Raw genomic sequence first — 20949 nt, 5'->3', positions numbered from 1 at the left:
TTTTTTTAGCCGCCAAAAAAGGCCCCCCCCCCCCCCCCCCCCTCTCTCTCTCTAACACACTCTTCTCTCTCACCTTCCTCTCCATTCACATTCTTCTATTGTTCAAGGCACAGGAAATGATCTCATCAGTGCCATTAACAATAATCCATAAACAGAAACACACACAAGAGGCCATCATGGGAACATGACCACACAATGGCAATATTGTTTTACACTTTGCAGCATTTACAATGAGCAGCATCACAGCGTGGCACTGGGCTGTTTGTTCACGTCCTAATAGGATATCCTCCATCTTTCTTTTACAGTTTACAGTTTATTTTTACACCCTCTCTTGTTTAGATGTGTGACGTCGGCAGTTAAAGAGAAGCAGGTGTTTTATTTTATTTGTCCAAACTAGTCATTTGCAGTTTGGTGGGATATCCTAATTATTATAATATTTTTTGAAAAAAAAAATCTGTATATTTTAAACATTGTTAGCTGTTAGTGTTAGCATTAAATACTAACTGAATATCTTTAAAGTCTGATGAAACCAAATCTACTTCCAGCTTCTTACTTAAAACGCTGACTCTGTGCAACAGAATAAGAAATAAAACAGAAACACACACAGAGAGAGAGAGAGAGAGAGAGAGAGAGGGAGAGTATTATAGACAGATTAACTCTTTAATCTTCAGGCTATCAAATCTATGATTGATCTGGGATTACAGTGTGTTTGTGTCTCTTGATTTACAATGAAAACCTCAAGCAGAGCAAAGTCAAAGTACATGAACACAACTCTGCCTCAGTAGTTCTGCCTGTAACTGCCTGTTTTTTTTTATTATACTTTCTATTTGTATGCAAAGCTGGCATTTATATCAACAATGACCGTGACTTTTTCATCTTCCTAGATTTAGAACTCCGGTCAAACTAAAAAAAATGGAATAATTTTTCTGTCCCTTTTTTTTTGAGTGAAAGTTCAGCTAAGGTCAAACACACACATTTACACACATGACATGAGTGTACGGGGCTGTAAGCCCTTTGACACTGCCGTCAAGAACACAGAGTGTGCGTTTGGCTGGAGTTCAGTGAACAGCTCACAGGATTATGATGATTGCTACTGCTGCATCTGTGTGTTGCGTATTGAACCCTGGGAGGGAAATGAAATGGACAGAAAAACAAAGACTGTGAAAGTAGCTTCTACGTCGCCTTATTAAGAGCAATTAAATAACCATGGGTGTAAATTTAGAAACGATTGCACAGGGGCACTTGGGACACGAGCATCGCAATGAACGGTAGTGCTGTCACTTTTCATCAGAGGTTTCAAATATCCAAAACTGGGCTTAGCCTCGAGGATTAAAACTCAATCTAAGTGAAAACCATGAAATAGAAACTTCTTGAGTTTCACACAAGCTTAAATACACTGGCTCCTGCCTCCGTGGCTGTGCTCACACACACTTTAGACGACAGCCATTAAAAAGTCAGTATCTTCTTTAAAGGTTAGCAACCAAGCTGGACAGGGCTTTACAGCAGACACTGAGCCTTTTAAAAGTAGCATATTATTAGGTTTTATTATAAGGTTCAGTGGAAGTTGTATTATAAATAAACGGTCGACTTTTATAGGTCACTGTTATTGTAAATTATTATTAATTAAATGGCCCTGTGTGTGTGTGTGTGTGTGTGTGTGTGCAGAGCCTCAGTGGGCTAATGACAATATCATGTCAATTTAGCTGCAAGTAGAAATTAGCATCCAGGGTTAGCACAGACCAGACCCAGAGCTGCCATGTTGTATGATTTTAAGTGTTGTCAGGTTAAATAACACAGAAAGTATGAACAACATCATAGTTAAAAAGTGATTTTTTGCCTGCCAGGAATACTTTTAAAATGTGTTCTGCGGGAATTAGCAAAAAAGGGTTGGAGAAAGACGTTAATCTGTGTGAACAGATGCCCAATCAGATGGTTGCACATCTTTAAAAGTCTAACACTGAGAAAAGTACACAGAGATTGGCCAAATAAGTAGTGTGATAGAGGGGCTGTGTGGGATTATTTCTGCGGGCCATAAGGACAGTGGATTACGCTAAAAAGTCACTCTCACGGCCTCAGTCGGCCTTTTCTGTGTCTTTAAGCAGAGGAGCTGCTGCCAACTCTAATGACAAGGTGAAAACATAGGACCGACTCTGTGACAGCAGTTGCGTCAAATGGCTGGCAGACCACAGCAGGTGGCAGGTCTGCAGAGCTGCTGTGTCCAGAACTAACGAGTCAAGAAAAGACAGACAGAGTGCAGCAGCAGTCAGCAGAGCTGGGACTTGGCGTCTATCATGTCGTTACACTCATTTTGCTTCCTGTGCAGCTTTAATCCACCGGCCTGTCCTTCAGCATTACAATCCTTTCTGTACACATGGCGGTGACCTCACACTCACAATGTCCAGCAGCAAATTAGTGCCTGAATGTGAAAAGCAATCACAGCAGATCCAGAGGCTCACTACATCCGCTGGCTGCCACAATGGCCTTTGTGATGGCATATAATGTAGACCACTCTAACTAGTACCACCATCTGCCCTGAAGCTGCATGTGTGGTACAGGCACATCCACGGACCATGAAGAAAATTACATTATTATATTACTATATATAATGTATACATAATGTTAACAACATTAACAGTAACATCAGTAACATTAGTTACGGATTTTTTTAATATAATTGCAACATTTAATCCTGAGTCTTATAAAGGGTTTGTCATTGTATTTATGACTATTTTAACATATCAGCAGAAGAACATAAAGGTTTAAAAAAAAAGAGTGTCAAGGGCAACATGTTTGATTAATTTGACCAAAGTTTTGACCTCGACACATCGTTATGGTGCAGCATTCAATCAGCTCTGATTTTCAGGAATTTATCACCTCAATTAAAATTATTTGACATCACGTATATTATATGTATTGCAATTTTTTGTATTATATTAATTCTGCTGAAGTCAACTGGTAACTATTGTTAAATTACTGAAATATTAAACTTACTAATTAAAAATTGAAATAATATTGAAATTTCCATATATAAAATAATAAAATAAAAATCCCACCTGTGCGATTATTAAATAGATTAAATCTTAAACACATAAACATTTGCTAAATACCATAACAACAAGAACAATGATTATAATAACAATTATTATAATTAACAATTCCAACAATTCCAAACTATGTAATCATGGAGTCGTTCAAATATATTTACACACGCAGAGCGGACCTTACCTGAAACAACACAGTTTATCACCAGGAAAATCCCAAATCCCGTCTTTCCCATCTCCGTGCCAGCTTCTCCAGCTTCAGTCTGTGGTAAAATTCCCAGTGAGCGCGTGTTTTTTCTGCGCCTGCCTCCCGAAGTGGACACCCCGCAGCGGCTTGACTTTATTTCCAGCTCTCCATAAATGACACAACAAACTCCTGATTTATTCACTCCTTCGCGAATAGTAAATGTTGTTAATGTTATTTCCCGCTCGTCTAAGCCACTGTTCTCTCCTGCGCCTTCCCCTGAGTGATGGAGGAGCTGCAGCCGGTCTTTGTCCGGCTGAGGCTGAAGCTCGGCGGGGATAAAGCAGATTAACGCGTGGGCAGATTATTTCTGAGATTGCCTTTCCCCCCCCAGTCGTGAGTCCTGAGTGTGACCAACTACTCCCTCTGGCAGTGAGGGCTGACCTCAGATCAGTCACTAGATCAGATGTATCAAAAAAAAAAAAAAAAAAAAAAAAAAAACCGAAAACTGTGTGATGATGATGATGATGAAGGGACGCTGCTCTGCATAGTTCCCTCCCTTCTTTCCTACAAAAGCATACTTAGAAAGTTTAGGTCACGTGTTTAGTTAAGACAAAGAGCAAAAACAATTAGAATAATAACTGTTGATGATGACGCTCGCTAAGCATCATCCAAATTAGCACAGCGTTGTCCAGATGTCAGGCAGTATATATAAAAGTAATGTAGCAAAAAGCCAATGCAGCACAATTTTTCAAATGGTGGGTTGTGGCTCTAAAGTGGGTCACATGGCTACATTTTGTGGGTCACAAGGCCAGAAAAAAAATAGTGTTAGTGCTAGACTATTCTGCTTTAGACTAGTACTATAGTAGACTATTCTGCTTTAGACTAGTACTAGTCTAATGCAGAATAGTCTTTGCTGTGAGAAGTTATTTTGTGTGTCTGTGGGGAGGGGGGAGTTACTCTATAAAGTGGATCGAGGAAATGACGATGCTGGGTTATATTTTAATTTATTTGCATAAAAAGCACCTAGAAAATCGTCTTTATTAATTTGTCTTAAGATCTCATTAGATTTTGTGCTGTTTTAATTGTAGAGAAAATAATAGTTTCCATTTAAACTAGACACAGTTCACTATTTGGAGATGTGTGGTTTGTCAGTTACTTGTGTGTCCTTTCATGTGTCAGGCTTTATCTAAAAGTTCCTTGAAAAGTCTTATTTTACTTGATATAGGCTTAAGACAATTGATCAAGATCAGGAACTCCACATGAAAACGTTCTTAACTTAGTGGGAAGTTGTCTAATTCTGCTGTTAAATCCCATACAGAGTTACTTGTGCTAATGAGACTCCTCTCAAATGAACCACATCTATCTGTCTCCATTTTGCTGCACCGCTATTACTAAAAGTAATAGGATGACCTTGGCTGCAGGTCCATGGTGAGTTGCAGAGGTTGGACGCCCGAGGGAGAGATCCAGAGTAGGCAGGTGTGAAATGAAGGAGGTTGCAACCAGAGAATTAGTAAAAAAAAAGAAAAAGAAAAAGCACAGAGACACTGTGTGAATATGAAAATTGGAAAGATGACATGTCTGTTGGACAGAGACGTGGATTAATGCACTGGGGATTTGTTCAGATAATTGATAATTGTCACAGGAACAAACAAGGAAGCAAGGTCATTACACTGTGCTGGGAAAAGTGATGACGAAGACTATGTTTTGCCTCAGCATTGCTGGCTGCCTCCGTCAGACACTGCAGAGGAGAAAGACGAATCAGCATCTCTGTGTTGTAGCTTTATCCCTCCCACTCCCTCTCCAGCTATTAGTGTTCCTCACTCCTCCACATTCGAGGTGTGTTTCTCTGCAGTGCTGAACACTGAGGCTAACGCTACCAGCTGTTATCAACCATCCTGACAGGCACGGAAAGGCAGGAGCTGCTTCATTCCCTGTCCCTGAGAAGAGGTAAGTCTCCTTCATGATGCTCAGAATGACACAGCTGGGGAGTGGAGTGGAGAAAGGGAATCACATCTGAAAAACAAATGTTAGAAAGTGCTTGAATATGAAAATATGCCTGGGCTGAGAACACTTCAGGTTTGACGTTTTGTCATCTTGAGGCTCTAACTTTTATGCTGAATTGAACACTTCATCATGCAAATTTGTTTCAAATGTGCAGGAATATTTGATGGATGTTTTTGAAAGCAGTAGAAAAAAAAAGTGCGAAGTGAGTTGCATCTGCGTCATCCAGAAATTACATTTGGCCACAGGTGGCCTTTCCCTTTAAGTTCCAGACAACACAAGAGAACTATTAGATTATACTCACAAATCAGATTATCGCAGCACAGCGTCTCTCACACACATAGAAGTTAGTGTCAAAATAATACCTTTGTTTTTTTTTGTTTTGTTTTTTTGTTATTTCCTCTGGTTTGATTTTTTTATCCTGTGTTTTTGGATCATAACAAATATGACGTCATGACCTCACCCATCACTATAACAAAACTGTTTGGACAGCTTGACACTGTTGTGAAGGGTAAATTGATTATAACACATTTGGTGAAGAACGTCAACAGCCACAGTTTACTGATTTAAAGAAAATCATGTTATGAAGTCATCCACATTTTCTTCCGTCTCCTCTCAGTTGGATGGGTGATTTTCCATCATGATCAAGTATCTGTTCATGTTTGGAGTGCTGGGAGGTAAGACATCTGCACAGCTAACCTGAGACCTATCACTGTACAAAAATATTAAGCAAAATATACAATGCTTTTTTGTACTTTGTTATGTTCACGCCTCTGTTTTTCCTCAGTGCTGCTGATCACAGCAGAGTCTGATGACATCACCGTGTGTCTTGAAGATGACAAGGAACTGAGGGTAGACTGTCTGATCTCGGAAAAAAAACCCAACAAGTTCGACACCTATGAGTTCTCCTGGTCTTCCGGAACCAAAGAGTCCCTGATTAATACCAATGTCTCCGGCTCATCTGCAGAGAACCAGTTCAAAGACAAAAGCCAGGTGGAGCAGCTGGACCCCCATGGCTACAGGATGACCCTGCGCGGCTTCTCCGACAAGCTCCCACACAACACAACGTACATATGCAAAATTAGCGGAAAAAGTGTCAGTGTCAATGTAGAGGCAGGTAGGTTGACTGAATGTGAATAACACGGGGAAAGTGAGAGAGAGATGGATTTAAACTTTTCCAGAGAATAAACCCTGTTACTGAAACTAAATGTGTTGTTGTTCTGCAGATAAACTTCTCCCATGTTCAGCTGTGAGCATGTTCCTGAAGGGCTCCTGCACCTGGATAGTTGGTCTGCTTCTCATCTTCTACTGCACAAACAGCTAAAGAGACAGTGCTGACACACACCCAGGCACACATACACACATCTGACCACACCTACAACCAACTTTCTGCATTAACAACCAACAACAACATCATCACAACTACATATTCACAGCATGGAACTAAGGCTCTCCTTCTCCTTCCTACTTCAGCCACTAACAAAGTATCATGTGTTTTTCTTAACTCTGTCTAATGAGAGAGAACAACCTTAAATTGTTCAACCCAGACCTGCTTTCTTTGTTGCAGAGGAACACACTGTATTGTAAGAGAATTAATGCACTGCGTAACTTGCCAAGTATAAATGGCTTTGGAAGCTGCGTTGCTTGTTTTCAATAAAGAAATGTTGTTCAAAGTCAGACACTATATTGGTGTGAGTTTCCTATTAATGGTACATGACTGGGATCCAGATGGGAATGCACTGTCCAACAGAAATGACAGCCAGTTTATTGTATTGATTTATTGTATTTTTTAGAAGGGCGAGGAGCCAGTGATTTGAAGCTCATCCGCTGAGCATACAAACAAATATTTGCTAATTAAAGTTAAAACATCTGCGCAAAGTGCACCATTAATTATGAAAACAAATTACAATAAATAAATGTGTTGTCCACATTTATAAGGAGACGCCTAAATCATTCATAATGTGGAGCTTTTGGAAATGGAACGCAATCTAAGTAAGCCATTTCATCCAGCCGGAGCCCTCCATGCAAACACTTAAAAGGTGAAAACACTAAAGTAAAGAGCCATTATCATTACAGTAAGTGATAATTTTGTAAATAATGATATTAGTTTTGTCCACTAAGCACCACAGCTTTGTTTGACCTCATTTGTAGGTCTGAAACAGTTGGCAAGGTGTTTCGTGGTGAAAACAAAGAATTGCTTCAAGTGTCTCAAGACCACATCAGTCGGTTGTAGGAAAGAATCCAAGGGACCAAATGTCTCCTGGATTGTGCTCAACAAATCAATAAGAAATTAAAAGCCTGACACAGCAAAGTTGCAGGAACTCACATTAAGGAGAGTGGGCAGAAAACTAATGTTGCCCTTTACAATTGCAGCTGTACCACAGACAGAGAAAATGTTGAACACTAATGCTTTTCTGCATGTCCAGCAAAACCACAACAACACCACAATTTAGCCTAAAAAGCTCTGTTCACGTACAATGACATAGGCATACAGAAACAACCCTTCACACCCACACATACTGACCATAATAACTACTAAAATAATTAGACTTACAACACTAAAAGTGAAAAATGATTAGTTTTGTGGCTTTGGCACTTCAATGTATTGAATTTTGTGACAGTTGATTCTGCTTCTTCTGTTTTTAAAGGATTATTTGCCGGTGGTAGACAGTACTACATGAAAGGCCTACTGTAGAATGTAGCATTTAATTTAGGGGATATTTTCTTGGCTGTACAATATTTTAAAATTCTTAAAAAATGAAACACTCATATTGTCTGGAAGAGACAACGAACCAAATTCTTCTTCTTATTATTATTATTATTGTTGTTATTATATTTTCAGGGTTTGAAAACGTCCAAAAACGTCTAAAAGGTCTAACGAGATGTTAAAATAATGTCTCTTTGGTCTTTCACTCAAAACAATTTTAGATATATTGTATGTTATTTTTTAAAGGGGACTCACTACCCGCAGGAAGGTATAGGGGGGTTGGTAAGGTGCAATGTGATTTGGGTAGATGCGGATGAAAATGGATGGGTGGATGGATAGATGTATGTTATATGTCATAAGGGCTCATTTTCATAGAAAAAAACTTTATCATGGATAGGCCTCCGTCTGGGGCCATTTTGTCCCACCTCACTTTCCGTAGTTTCCGCAAAACAAAGATGGCGGTTTCCTCTGTAAGTAGCTCTGTTGCAGGGCTTTCTAAAGCGGAGTATTTAAAACGTTATTTGTCCGCGGATGAAGACGGAAAGAAGGCAAAAGGGAAAATTAAGAAGAAACGACCGAAGGTTGTCAAGAAAGGGTGAGTCGAAGGCAACCTTAATCTTACACCGTTGTTTGGTTTTACGTAAATGTATGCTGTACCACTGGAGACATCGACGTTTAACGTTCACGCTTTGAATGGTCTCTGGGAACAAACTAGTTTTTACTTCTTCTTAAGATTCAAAATCGTTGACGATGATGTAGATTGGAGACAGACAGTTGAAGAAGAGAAGGCGGTTGAAGAGGAAGAAGACGAGGCTCCAGTGGTGAGAACAAGCAAATATTCTTCGTTAAATCAAAATGCATTTCCCGTGCCTGAATATTGTACTTCGCAGTTTTTATGATTAATTCAGATATATCGAAATCCTAAATATGACAAAATCCGTACTGTGTCTTGCTCAAACAGAAAGACATAAACACACTGGTAGATTTACGTGTTTCACAGTAGTAAAGTAATCCAATTCTTTTTTTAATATGGACGAATATCAAGAAAAATGTGCAAACGTTAACTCTGCGCACTAACCCATTGTTAAGATGTTGTTTAAAGCTCCAGTAGTGTGTGTAAAGTGTGTATGGACTGTCTATTAGAGCAAAAATATGTGGAAGGATGGTGGAATTATTTGATATACAGTGTACATTGTTCTGCTCAGCTGAATCTCCAAATCACTGGGGGTCCTGTAATGGTTTGTCTGGAGAGGGACACATTGGCATTTGTTTCTTTAGCATATTAGTGCTGGACTAATTTGAGTGAAGGTGCAGTGCTCTCATAGTAACAGAATAAACGTAGCATTGTTAACATTCACTTTCAAAAAGTTAGTAAAAGGGCACGTGAGATTCATCAAATTAAAGTATTTATTATTTTAAGTATTGAATACTAATTTACTTATTTCTTCAAAGATTGCTGAAGTGATTGATGAACGACCAGATGATGTCATTCAGTTGGAAAACTTTAGAACCAGCAACAAGTGGAAAATCATAGGAGGTAAATAGCATTAGTGAAAGATTTGCAAATGCTAATGTGTTGGTGCAATAGAGCCCTTTATTTACATTGTGTGTCTTTTTTAAGTTGATGAAGACGAAGATGGAGGAAATGATTCAACAGAGCTGTCACCAAGGAAACATAAACAAAAGACCCGCCATGGCTCTACAGAAACATCGCCACCCAAAAGGGCTCGCCATGATTCTCCTGATGTGTCCCCACCCAGGAAACTTCGTCATGATTCTCCTGATGTATCGCCTCCTAGAAGAGGTCGCCATGATTCTCCCGATTTGTCCCCTCCAAAAAGAGTTCGCCATGATTCTCCAGACATTTCGCCTCCCAGAAAAGCACGCCATGATTCTCCAGACATGTCCCCTCCAAGAAAATCCCACCGTGATTCTCCTGATTTGTCTCCTCATAGAAGAGGTCGGCACGACTCTCCAGATTTGTCACCTCCACGGCAACGTTCAAGGAAATCTGGGAAAACACAAAGTAAAGGTGAGAAATAATAATTATATTATTTTTTATATATTATAATATTTTCTAAAATGGCACTAAACCTAATAATAATAGGCATTTAATTGACCAGCTTACCACTATATGTTTAATATACAGTAAATCAGTTAAGAAAGTGAAACATTTAGCATCAAAAGTCAAGCTCATTTAGTTTTTATTTAATAAGATATATTTTTAAAAGACTAATTATCTTTCCTTTCAGATTCATCTCCCACAAGAAGGAAACACAAAAGGCCAGTGGAGAGAGAAGATTACGATCAATCTCCAAAAAGGTCTTCAAAAATGAGACATGGCTCTGACTCTGACCAGTCTCCTCCCAGGAGGCGACCACAAACTGGAAAGAACTCTGATGGTGATCTTTCTCCACCTCGTAGACCTGGCCAATCACATGTGAGGAAAAAAGTGTAATTTAAATAACAGTACATTTTAAATGTTTCTCAATTTGGTGGTTTAATTTATACATGTTTTTCAGGGACATAGAATGCTTTCTGGTGGAAAGGCAGGTCTTGTTTCTGTGGATGTTTTAAGAAAAGAGAAGGAAGAGAACCGACAAAGAGAGAAAAACAACAAACCGCTTGAAGGTTTGTGTCTTTTTATTGAGCTCAAACTAAACATTATCATCAACTGTTATTATTAACAACTCCTTGTTTCAAAGCAGCTTCAAATATTTACAATCCATTGCATAATTAAATACAGGTGTTAAGCATTGAAAATGATTTTATATATTTTCTTTTCTTCTTGAAACAGAGGAATCCCGAAATGCCCACACCGTGTTTCGAGACAAGAGTGGTAAAAGAAGAAATTTGGACTTGGAGAGAGAAGAACAGCAGAGAAAGGCTGGAGAAAAAGCAGCGAAGGATGAGAAATATGCTCAGTGGGGTAAAGGGTGAGTTTAGAGAAGTTTCCTGGAGTTTATTTGAATTAAAACAACGGTTGACTGTTTTTAATATGGTATATGTTTGTAGGTTGGCCCAGGGTGAGATGCACCAGCAGAAACTTGAGTATGCTCTACAAGAATCCCAGAAGCCGCTGGCTCGTCACTACGATGACGAGGACCTGGACCGTTTGTTGAGAGAGCAGGAAAGAGAAGGAGATCCGATGGCAGCGATGCTGAGACGGAAGAAGAATCGCACCACAAAGACAGATGGTGAGGAGCATGCATACATACAGAACGTACATACATGGTCCTCAGGCTGTTTGATGCAGCCTGTTTGAGATTGTTTGTTATCAATAATTAATATATATACTTTGTCCTGCAGATAAACCTCGGTACAAAGGCCCACAGCCACCACCAAATCGCTTCAATATTCAACCAGGATACCGCTGGGATGGAGTTGACAGGTACATTTTATGTTTAACCTCAGTCAATCCAGTTCTTTCTGAGGTCTTTCAACCACATGTTTGAAGTCATCAATGTAGTTAGGCATTGATTTTCAGAATCATTAATTCACTTCCTTTGTATTCACCAGGTCAAATGGATTTGAGCAGAAATACTTTAAGCGGTTGGCAGATAAAAAAGCAGGTCAAGAGGAAGCCTACAAGTGGAGTGTGGAGGACATGTGAGCTGAAGTCCAGGACTGCTGAACTTTTATTTGACTAATTCCAAGGACAAGCGGACATTTGAGAAAATTAAGTAAGATCCTCAACTTTAGTCATGAAAAGACAAAATGATAAAGAAAAAATTAGAAACCTGTCATTGGACGCTATGCTTCCACCATTTAATTTGTTCCTCTAACTAAAATCATTGAAGCCACATTTTTTGGTCAAACAAAGTAGATGGCTGAGGTAAGGCAGCGATGAGCTGAACCTGATCTCAGGGAAAACAGTCTCTCAATATTTGGTTTTAGATCATGCCTTTTTGTATATGATTTATATTTTCAGATAGTTTGATTGAGGTAGTACTTGTACATACAGTAAGTCTTTTACATACTTAAAATTGATCTAATTCAAAACAAATTATTTGGCGATGCAACGAGAACCTCTGTCACACTGAGCAGGGTGCCTTTGAGCCTCTGCAACACGTTTTTCATGTTTTATACACACAAATATATAATATCATCCAAAGTCATAGGTTCACCCAAAGTATAGGAGACTGCAAATATGTTTTAATATTGACTATCAGAAAATAAAACCATAGTTTTATCTTCTTCTTTTTTTTTTTTTTTACAAATGATTTTCTATTGGATTCTGATACATTTGTAACCAGGGGTATTATTATTAGTCTTTAAGAATATGCTGATTGTAAATTTGTGGAATTTGCTGGGTGTAACAGAGCGCTTTATTTGTTAAAATAAAATAACAAAAAAACAACAACAACCTCTGCAAACCATTTTGATAATTTGGGGAAAATTTATTACATGACAAAAGACCTAAGACCTAGAAAGACCTGTACAGAACAGTAAAAGACTGTTATAAACATTGAGATTTGTCAATAGATGTTTGTACTGTTTTAATAAATAATGGTTTTGTAAAGTGTTGTGTTGTCTTAGGTTATTAGCACACAAGATAAGAATAGAAGTTTAAAATTAAATCATACAATAGAGCCTCTAAATTCACCCATTAAATTGATACCAGGACCGTTTTTAACCAGCTTTACTACTTATTATTCCGTTCCAAGAACACGTAAATAAAGTGTCCTAATTCGTTATTGGTAAAACATTAAAACGTCAAGTTATTGTATTATTATAACGTAGCTTACAATATGCTACATTTTTGTATATAAAAGTAGTAACATAATTTAAGTTCACGTACGCGTATATATATGTTTATGGCAATACGCAGCAGGTGGCGCCAGAGTATGCTGGAATGGAGACGCGATTCAATGACGCAATTGATGAGCGCCAAGCACAATAAGTGTAATGGGAAAGTTTTCCCTTCCCATGAAATTGTGATGCTATGGGTCTGCCACATTTAATAGTCTTATAACTCATACCGTCTACGCAGTATCATTAAAACTATTATTTTGTTTTTTTGTAATCATGTTGTCCAAGGTGATTTAAAAGAAATCTACCTGGTGGATATGTTCACGGTGGCTTGTTTCCACACGGACTGTTTTTGTAGACGCACCCGTGTGAATGTGGCAAACGAACGACCGAGAAAACATTTTTGTGTCTCCATATGAGAAGAAATGACAGACTGGAACCCAATTGCGAAGATTTATGACCCCCTAAAGGCAGGCAGCATCGACGGCACGGACGTTGAACCGCATGACCGGGCGGTGTGGAGGGCGATAAACGCCCGCTACAAGCCCAACAAAGGTGTCGTTGGAGATCCACTGCTCACTCTGTTCGTGGCTCGCTTGAATCCACAGACAAACGAAGATAAGCTGCACCAAGTTTTCTCCAAGTACGGAGACATCAAGCGGCTTCGACTGGTCCGGGACTTCGTTACTGGCTTTTCTAAGAAATACGCATTTATTGAATATGTCCGTAGTGCGAGCTCGCCGGGACGCTAACAAACTGATGGTGGACCAGCACGAAATATTTGTGGATTTCGAACTGGAGAGAACCCTGGAAGGATGGATACCCCGGCGGCTCGGTGGAGGACTGGGAGGGAAGAAGGAGTCCGGACAGCTGAGGTTCGGCGGCCGGGACAGGCCTTTCAGAAAACCGATCAACCTCGGAGGTCAGGGCCAAGAGAGAGGCGGAGGCAGAGAATGGGACATGCATGGACAACGAGACAGAGAGGACAGGGACCGACAAAGAGAACCCGATCGGAGCAGTAGAGGGAGGAGAGAAGACAGAGACAGAGACAGGTCAAGAGAACAAGACAGGTCCAGAGACAGGGACAGGTCCAGAGACGACCACAGACAGAGGGACAGGAGTAGACACAGGGACAGAAGACGATGAAAGCCAAGATTTTTTCTCAATTTCAACACGAACCCTATGTGCGTGTGTGTGTATATATATATATATTCCTAGTTTCCAATTGTAGATAATTCCACCCAGAAGCATCACAGTTTCTTACAAAAATATCCTTTTTTTTTTTTTTTACAAGGAAATACTCCATTCTCTATTGTTGAGAGGTTAGCTTCTTAACCTAGCAGGATAACTTTTTGTTGGACAAAATTGTCATGACTTCATTTTTATTGTTTGCATTAAACCCTATTTGTTATGAAATAATTTAATAAACCACCACTTTTTTTGGAATGAACCATCAACTTGAAAAATGGGATCAAGGTCTGTCTTCTGTTTTAGTCTGAGTTAAATCTCTGGAGATCAAGCAGACATGAGTCACCAAGGACTTGTTTGTTCTCGTCAGCTTAACACAGGTACATATGAAATCATTAGTATAAATCTGTGAAGGTTTGTTGTCTGCATAGGTTGTACTACATTTGGTGTTTAATGTTTGGGTCAAATGTACTAAAAAGCAGCTTGCAAGAAGTTATTCCTCGAAACACTGGTGAAAACAAGACATACCCGTGGCTTCGTCTTCACTCTGGTCATGTCTGAACAGAGTAAGAATTAAATTATGGGTTTTGGTGCTGTCTATGAGATAAGACAGCAGGGATAATGCAAAGACAGAGTCACACAACAGGCATGTTAGTACTGGTTTAATAATAGTCTTTATGGATGTGCTTTGCATTGATTGCTTTCAAAATGACATGAAAAAAAAACTTATATATCTGATACTATGTTGTGATTTTACCATTATAGAAAACATTGACAATGAGACATAGTTGTTAGTCTGAGTAGTCTGCCTTTTCTAATCCCAGAAAACCTGATATGCTGAACACATTAATAACTGTCTGTGTTTGTTTGAGCAGGTGAAGCCACTTTCTGTCTGCCCACACAGCCGGAAGTCACAGTAGGCCACTGAGGAAAAGCCTCTCTTTGAATTGTGTTAAACTCGATCCTGTGAATCAAGCATACACATAATTGTAACCATTTTCGACGATATCATAATGATTTTACTGATTTGTTGTAGCCCATACCTGAAGGCTGGGTTGATGCCGATGTTGTCCGGTTGTGGGAGTGCAGGCGTTCGCCTCCTGCGACAGGAAGACGGAGGAGGAAAATCCTTCTGATATTGAGACTGCATTTCTCTTGTTTCTGCATGATGAGTGCCTGCACTCTGTCCTTGTGTACTGTCCCTGCTGCTCATGCCTGTGTTTCCTCTTCCTGTTTGTCTCGAAGGTGTAGGATGATGACACTGGGACTGCTGCTGTGTGTTCTGATCAGATTTGTTTCCTGAAGGGTCATCGTAACATTTGAAAAGAGTCATTGCATTAAATGTCACATCCTACAAATAACAAATAGAGTAAAATCTATGTGATTATTGGACTGATTTAACTAATATTAGGGGGAATAAATATGTCTGTTTTCAAAAAGACAGAAACCATGGTATTTTGATTTTATGACTTAAGTAGCTCTGGAAAAATAGCTTTATTTTTTCAGTGAGGCTTGTTTTGATGTGGTACTGGTACTTAATATTGAAGAATTGATTAACAATGTTTTTTCTCTTTTTCTAGATTCTGACCTGAAACTCTGTGGCCTTGATGACTCTCCTACACTGATCCCAGAGAACAAGCTGTACGTAATCTGATAACATTGAAGGTAGTTTGTCTACTGTGATTCAATGTCAAAAACTGATTATTCAACATGGTCGCCTCCCTTGAGGAGAGTATTTTTGAATGTAGTTGTTAACGTGTTTTTGCATTTCATTTCTTACAATATCAGAGTATTAGAAAATAATTTACCCAAAATTTTACACAGTGCACCTTTTAACACCTTAATATTTATTAAGGTTTATTAAGGTATTAAGATTTTAAATACACAGATTAACTCTGTAATTTGCCCTCACAATAACAAAACACTGGGCCTGAAATAAATTAATCTTTCCCCTCTGACACGTCAGTGTTTATCTGCAGCAGATAAGGTGAGCTGAGTCTCCAGGCTAAGATGAGAGCATGCAGACCTTTGACTCTGACTTGCTGTGGGATGTATTTGAAGCAGAAGGCCTCTTGTGACGTTGTTTCCATCTTGGCAGGAATGTCAGGATAGAGGAGAAGTCCTGGTGAGGCCAGGTCAAAACAAAGAGAGTCAGGTAAACTGTTGCCATAGACATCTATATCAAAGTTATAGACTGTAAACTGCAGGTGTGGTCAGGGGTCCTAATATTTTGATGTGACTTTTGGTGGTAATGTACAACTGTTGTCAGGGTATCGCTAACACATGTAGCACATTTCTACCTGCCACCGTCGGAAGTTCTCCTCTGTAGGATCGACAACGCAGGAAGAAATCACAGTGGCGTGGATGTTGTGCGTTTGCATTTTCAATGAACATTTTCTCTTTGGGTTCCAGATTGTCAGTTCTTAATGACTTCAGCTGCAGGTGATCTTTAACGTCTGGAACAGAAAACGCAGTTAAAAGGTATCCACAGATTTAATGTTTTTACTAGAAGATGGCTATATAAGTAGTACTGTTAGTTGGTTAAAAATCATCAATTGTCTGCAGACCGGGATTTTATATTAATAAAATTGGCAATATTTGTTACCAAAAGTAGAATGTAGTAAACAGAACTACTTCAAACCACAATACAGTAAAAATATTAACTATCACTAAAATGTTTCATTTTGTCACAAAATTATCATAAATAAAATAAAGTTTTTAGTTATTTATGTTATTCTAAGGATTCTGGAGAAAAAAGGCCAATCTCCAAAATAAAAATCCTGGATCCAATCCCTTCAAATGTCAGAGTTTTAGGTGTGAAATTTTCATTCTTTACTATAAAATGTACAAACTTTTTATTACAGTGCCCTGCTGAAAATCCAGGTTTAAGCCCTAAAAGTGTCCTAAAAGAGCCCTAAAAGAGTAAATGTCATTTCTTACTTACCCTCCTAGTGTTTGGTTTAAACTGCTGCAGTCTGTCTTCATTTCTTTGCACCGTCTCTATGTTTGTGTGCATCAGGCATTATAGAAAGCTTAAAGCGTGTTTACTTCAGTAGTCATGGCATCTTATTCTTCTCCAGTGACTGGCAGATACAGTAGTTTCCTACTGAGACAATGAAGCAGCTGGACCACCCCTACACCACATCGGAACTGGGCAGTGGCTGTTTGACACACAGTAATCCAGTTTGTAAAGCTTTGAAGCAGTGCGTGCAGCTCAGCCTTGTTTTTGACTGAACAGGTCCAAGATTTCATGTTTGTCTTAGCTGATTCAAGCACTACAGGGAGTTGAGTAATTACAACAATTTGAAAACAAGTTTTATCTAACTGCGGTTGTGTAAAGTCCCACACATCACACCAAAAAGAGAAACTATTTTGTCTATTCACTGGTTGCCCTGAAGCACTTGGCCAGGACTCAGCAATGCACTGTGTTTCCTGCTGGCATAAATCCAGACTGTATTTGTTTCACGTCAGAGGCTCTGTCTGAGCCTGTGGGTCACTTTAAAGAAAGAAAAAAACATTATACTGTAAAACCGTCAAGTGTGCAGAAGGTGGAAAATGAGCAGCTGTAGTGCTATGACATAATTTTAGCATAATACGTTGGATAATTTCATGAAGGTAAATTAAATATTTTGTGATATTTCTTGCTACTTTTTATAGCCTGGGTCAGAACAAAAATATATTCAAGGTTTAGATAATAGATTGTTGTCATAAGTGTACCATACTTTTAATATATTTGAGTTTAAAAGCATTTAAACACAACTAGAATTCAACCCACAGATAGCTAACCCTTATTGCAATAGCATGAAAAACAATTTAAATGTGTTTAAAAAACACATAAACTCGCCAATTATTACATTACTAAATAAAGTATAAAAAGTTAGTTGTTAATTTGCTTTGTATAATTTGTTTTAATACACATTTTTTAAAATAAATTACACTGTATATTATATTATTATATTCTAGATATAAAGGCTACAGTTATCACCAACCAAAAAAACCTAGAAATTAGCTCATAAAGATACTAAAGTAATGCACAAATTAGCTTAAAAACGAACAAAAACACCCAACAAATTAGCTAAATTAAATTGTATGGATTAATTTGACAAGCGTTTGTTTTACTCTACGGATAAATGACCGAAATATAACTTACACCTGCAAGTGCTTATTATTATTCCTCAAAACATTTGCCTGTTTGTTTATTGATTTATTTAAAAGCTCTGCACAGATTTTTGCTCGGGCCAGTAGGAGTCTCTCGTTCCCATAGTAACACGAGTTCAGTCGGAGCAGTGGACTGATAGTGAGTTTAGCAGCGACCAAACTTCTGTAGCTCTCACAGCTTCATTGGTTGTGTTTGCCTTGTACACTTTACAGTCTACGTTATTCTTGTTTTATTATTATTATTTTTACTTTTTTTAGGTCCGTGTTAAGAGAAGGGCAGAACAACGCTTTCGAGTCGCGGTTTTAGCTTTTAGCTTCCACTGTGACAGACAGACAGAGAGACAGACAGACAGAGAGAGAGAGAGAGACTGAAGCGCTGGCTGTGTTTCACTGTCCGGAAGTTGTGAGTGGGGAAAAAAGGGGAGAAAGGCATGATAAAAAGGAGCTGGAAGTGGTACTTTCTCGGAACACGTTGATTTTTTTAGGCCATTCTTTGCCCTAAACCGGAGAGGGAGAACGTAAGAGGAGTCGACGTCTGTACTGTTTCTGTCCACCGTGTGTGTTTTCTGTATGTGCGAGCGTGTATTAATTCATCGATGGGTCTGCCGACGCTGGAGTTCAGCGATTCTTTCCTGGACAGTCCTGAGTTCAGAGAGAGGCTGCAGTGTCATGAGATAGAGCTGGACCGAACCAACAGATTCATCAAAGACCTGATCAAAGATGGGAATATGCTCATATCTGCTCTCAGGAGTGAGTAATACGTTTGTTTTCTCTTCTGCTCTAAAAATACAAACCACTGTTTTGTCACAGCGACACCATCAAGTGCCTGATATCAGGGGTAACACGAGGCCATCGGTGCACAATGAGACTATGTGTTGGGTTAAGACTCTATTAGATCACACTTTATAGACTATTTATCACGGTCGGTGCCAGGGGCGATGCTAGAGTGTTGGGAGTCCCATGAAAGAATGCACTGGTACACCCAACCCCCAGCACACACATGTGCACACACACACACACATCACAGTGTTCTGTACATAGGTGGAAAATCAGTGTAATGTTATCATTTAACAAGTTGTCATATATCAATGAGTCATGATTAGATACTGTACGTGCCTGGGACTTCTCATATGGCTTTGACCACCTTTGACTTACATCTCATATCTGATAACGTTTAACCGTCAGTGAACAATTTTTTTTCATGCTTCCTTTTATTTTCCATGAAAATGTATATGCACATTGATTTATTGACAGAAAATTGCTTTAATGCGTTGTATTTGCTTAATGTTATACACTACAAACATGCTGTTGTATGTATGTATAGGAGCATCATTTACTAAAAAACAAATCTTAAAAAAAAAAAAAAACCTGAAGAAATTTGAAATCAGAAAGTTCATTGTATTTGCTTAATGTATAGGAGCATTATTTACTAAAAAACAAATCTTTAAAAAAAAAGCCTGAAGAAATTTGAAATCAGAAAGTTCCAGTTTAAAGTATGGCTTTAGTTTCACAAGTTTTCCAAGAGTATACACAATAAGCAGCTTATGCAAGGTTGTCTATTTAATCTTCTTTCCCTGTAAATGCAATCCCACTTTAAACGATGTGACAGCATAGTCTATTGCGGCTAACCTGGAATTTCTAGTTTAAACTGGAATAAACTGAAAAATGTACCAATCTTTTAAATTAAGTAAGTGCCATTGGCCCAGTGTACAGTACATGATGGTTACACTGTAGCTACTGTTTTTGCAGGCTGTGGATTCCAATGTAATGTTAATGTATCACAGCATACTAAACAGCATGTGATGACCAACATGACAGAGTAGGTACCACTCTTAGTTTAAACCTAGTTTATGGTTCTGGTGGCCATGTGATGTACCAGCTTGCCAACTTTTTGACATTCACATGTACATAAACTGGCTTTTGTATCAACAAAATAGAGAAAGTTGTTTGCTCACTCAGAATGGCTGTGACATTCCCCACTCACTGATGTGTTTTAACATAGACCACATGGTGAAACAAATATAACTAAGTCTAACTAAGTTCTTTTTTTAAAAATTTGTTTTTCTATTTTTCCTCATTTCCAGTCCCCGTGTCATGTGCTCTGTGATGTTGCCTGTCATCTTCAGTTGATTAACTCCGGGCCTTCTCGCCCGTTTTGAGTTTCGTATATCAGGTTTCAGACACACCCACACTTTAAGGCTGCCACTGTTTTTGTGACTCACCTGCAGGTTGAAAATGTAATCATCAACACACCACCGCTACTGCCTGCCACACACATGCACATACACACACGCATACAAAGAAAAAGTGCTTTGTCAAACTCTCAAAACTACATAATCACCAAGTCGGCAGTATCGTACCATGATCAGCTCGTGATTCACTAAATACTGGCTTCTGTAAGCACTGCTTCAACACTAAGATTCTGGTTAGTTCAACACATCCTACCTGAATTTCCTAGTAATCTTAGTACACTAAACACTCAGGTCAGAGTGAAGAGGAACAACAGTAGTGAAGATTTTGATAGATCCAGTTTTTCTAGGGAGGTGTGTTTCCTCGTTCTTTTGTCTGAGCCCCAGGTGAACCATGAACCCATAACTAAATGTCATCTTAATGATTATATTTTGACTAATGTAGCGGTGTGATCACAGACGCTGGAAGGCTGTGCTCCAGTGTGCTGAACGTGTGTGTGCGTTAACACAGCAGAGAGTGACAGGTGATAACAAAATTGGTTGTCAGAGTTTTGTTCGTACTCGTAAAACACAGTTCTGGGGAGAATGGAGCTACTTGAAGTTTGGCTGTGACAGTTTGTTTGTAGTAAAGTCTTTATATTTCAGCAGTGACTGACGTGTAACACTTCTGTAATGTTATACAAGAAGAGGGAGCGATCGATGTCGCTGCACATACAGTAGCTTTGT

General features: G+C 38.9%; 4 protein-coding genes across 5 annotated transcripts in view; 3 read left to right on the top strand and 1 right to left on the bottom strand.

The window, feature by feature from the left end:
* The window catches only part of nectin1a (nectin cell adhesion molecule 1a), a 9816-nt gene extending 6131 nt beyond the window's left edge, over positions 1–3685 (bottom strand). The window contains exon 1 of one of the 2 annotated variants that reach the window (XM_017041603.2): positions 3226–3685. In XM_017041603.2, coding sequence (XP_016897092.1) covers positions 3226–3277 — 52 coding nt within the window. In that variant the 5' untranslated portion in view covers positions 3278–3685. The remainder of the gene's footprint in view (positions 1–3225) is intronic. The other variant, XM_008332759.3, reaches the window with a different exon arrangement.
* A 4625-nt stretch (positions 3686–8310) lies between these two features.
* Positions 8311–12458, top strand: bud13 (BUD13 homolog). The gene is made up of 10 exons (XM_008332760.3): positions 8311–8531; positions 8670–8757; positions 9389–9473; positions 9558–9968; positions 10189–10376; positions 10459–10567; positions 10734–10872; positions 10952–11133; positions 11246–11327; positions 11456–12458. The coding sequence occupies exons 1-10, from the start codon at positions 8326–8328 to the stop codon at positions 11547–11549; spliced, it is 1584 nt and encodes a 527-aa protein (XP_008330982.2). The 5' UTR covers positions 8311–8325; the 3' UTR covers positions 11550–12458.
* A 264-nt stretch (positions 12459–12722) lies between these two features.
* On the top strand, positions 12723–14154 carry snrnp35 (small nuclear ribonucleoprotein 35 (U11/U12)). The gene is given in 2 exon segments (XM_008332761.3): positions 12723–13409; positions 13411–14154. Coding segments are annotated over 2 exon segments (720 nt in total). The 5' UTR covers positions 12723–13113; the 3' UTR covers positions 13835–14154.
* Positions 14155–18163: 4009 nt separating this feature from the next.
* Positions 18164–20949, top strand: part of LOC103395160 (rho GTPase-activating protein 42-like) — a 13147-nt gene continuing 10361 nt past the window's right edge. Inside the window, exon 1 of the mRNA XM_008332763.3 lies at positions 18164–18784. Coding sequence (XP_008330985.1) covers positions 18631–18784 — 154 coding nt within the window. The 5' untranslated portion in view covers positions 18164–18630. The remainder of the gene's footprint in view (positions 18785–20949) is intronic.

The sequence above is a fragment of the Cynoglossus semilaevis genome, chromosome 19 (genome assembly GCF_000523025.1).
Source record: "Cynoglossus semilaevis isolate Cse_v1.0 chromosome 19, Cse_v1.0, whole genome shotgun sequence".
Classification (NCBI taxonomy): Eukaryota; Metazoa; Chordata; class Actinopteri; order Pleuronectiformes; family Cynoglossidae; genus Cynoglossus; species Cynoglossus semilaevis.
Note: the sequence above shows the minus strand (reverse complement) of the source record. Positions and strands in the feature narration are given on the sequence as shown.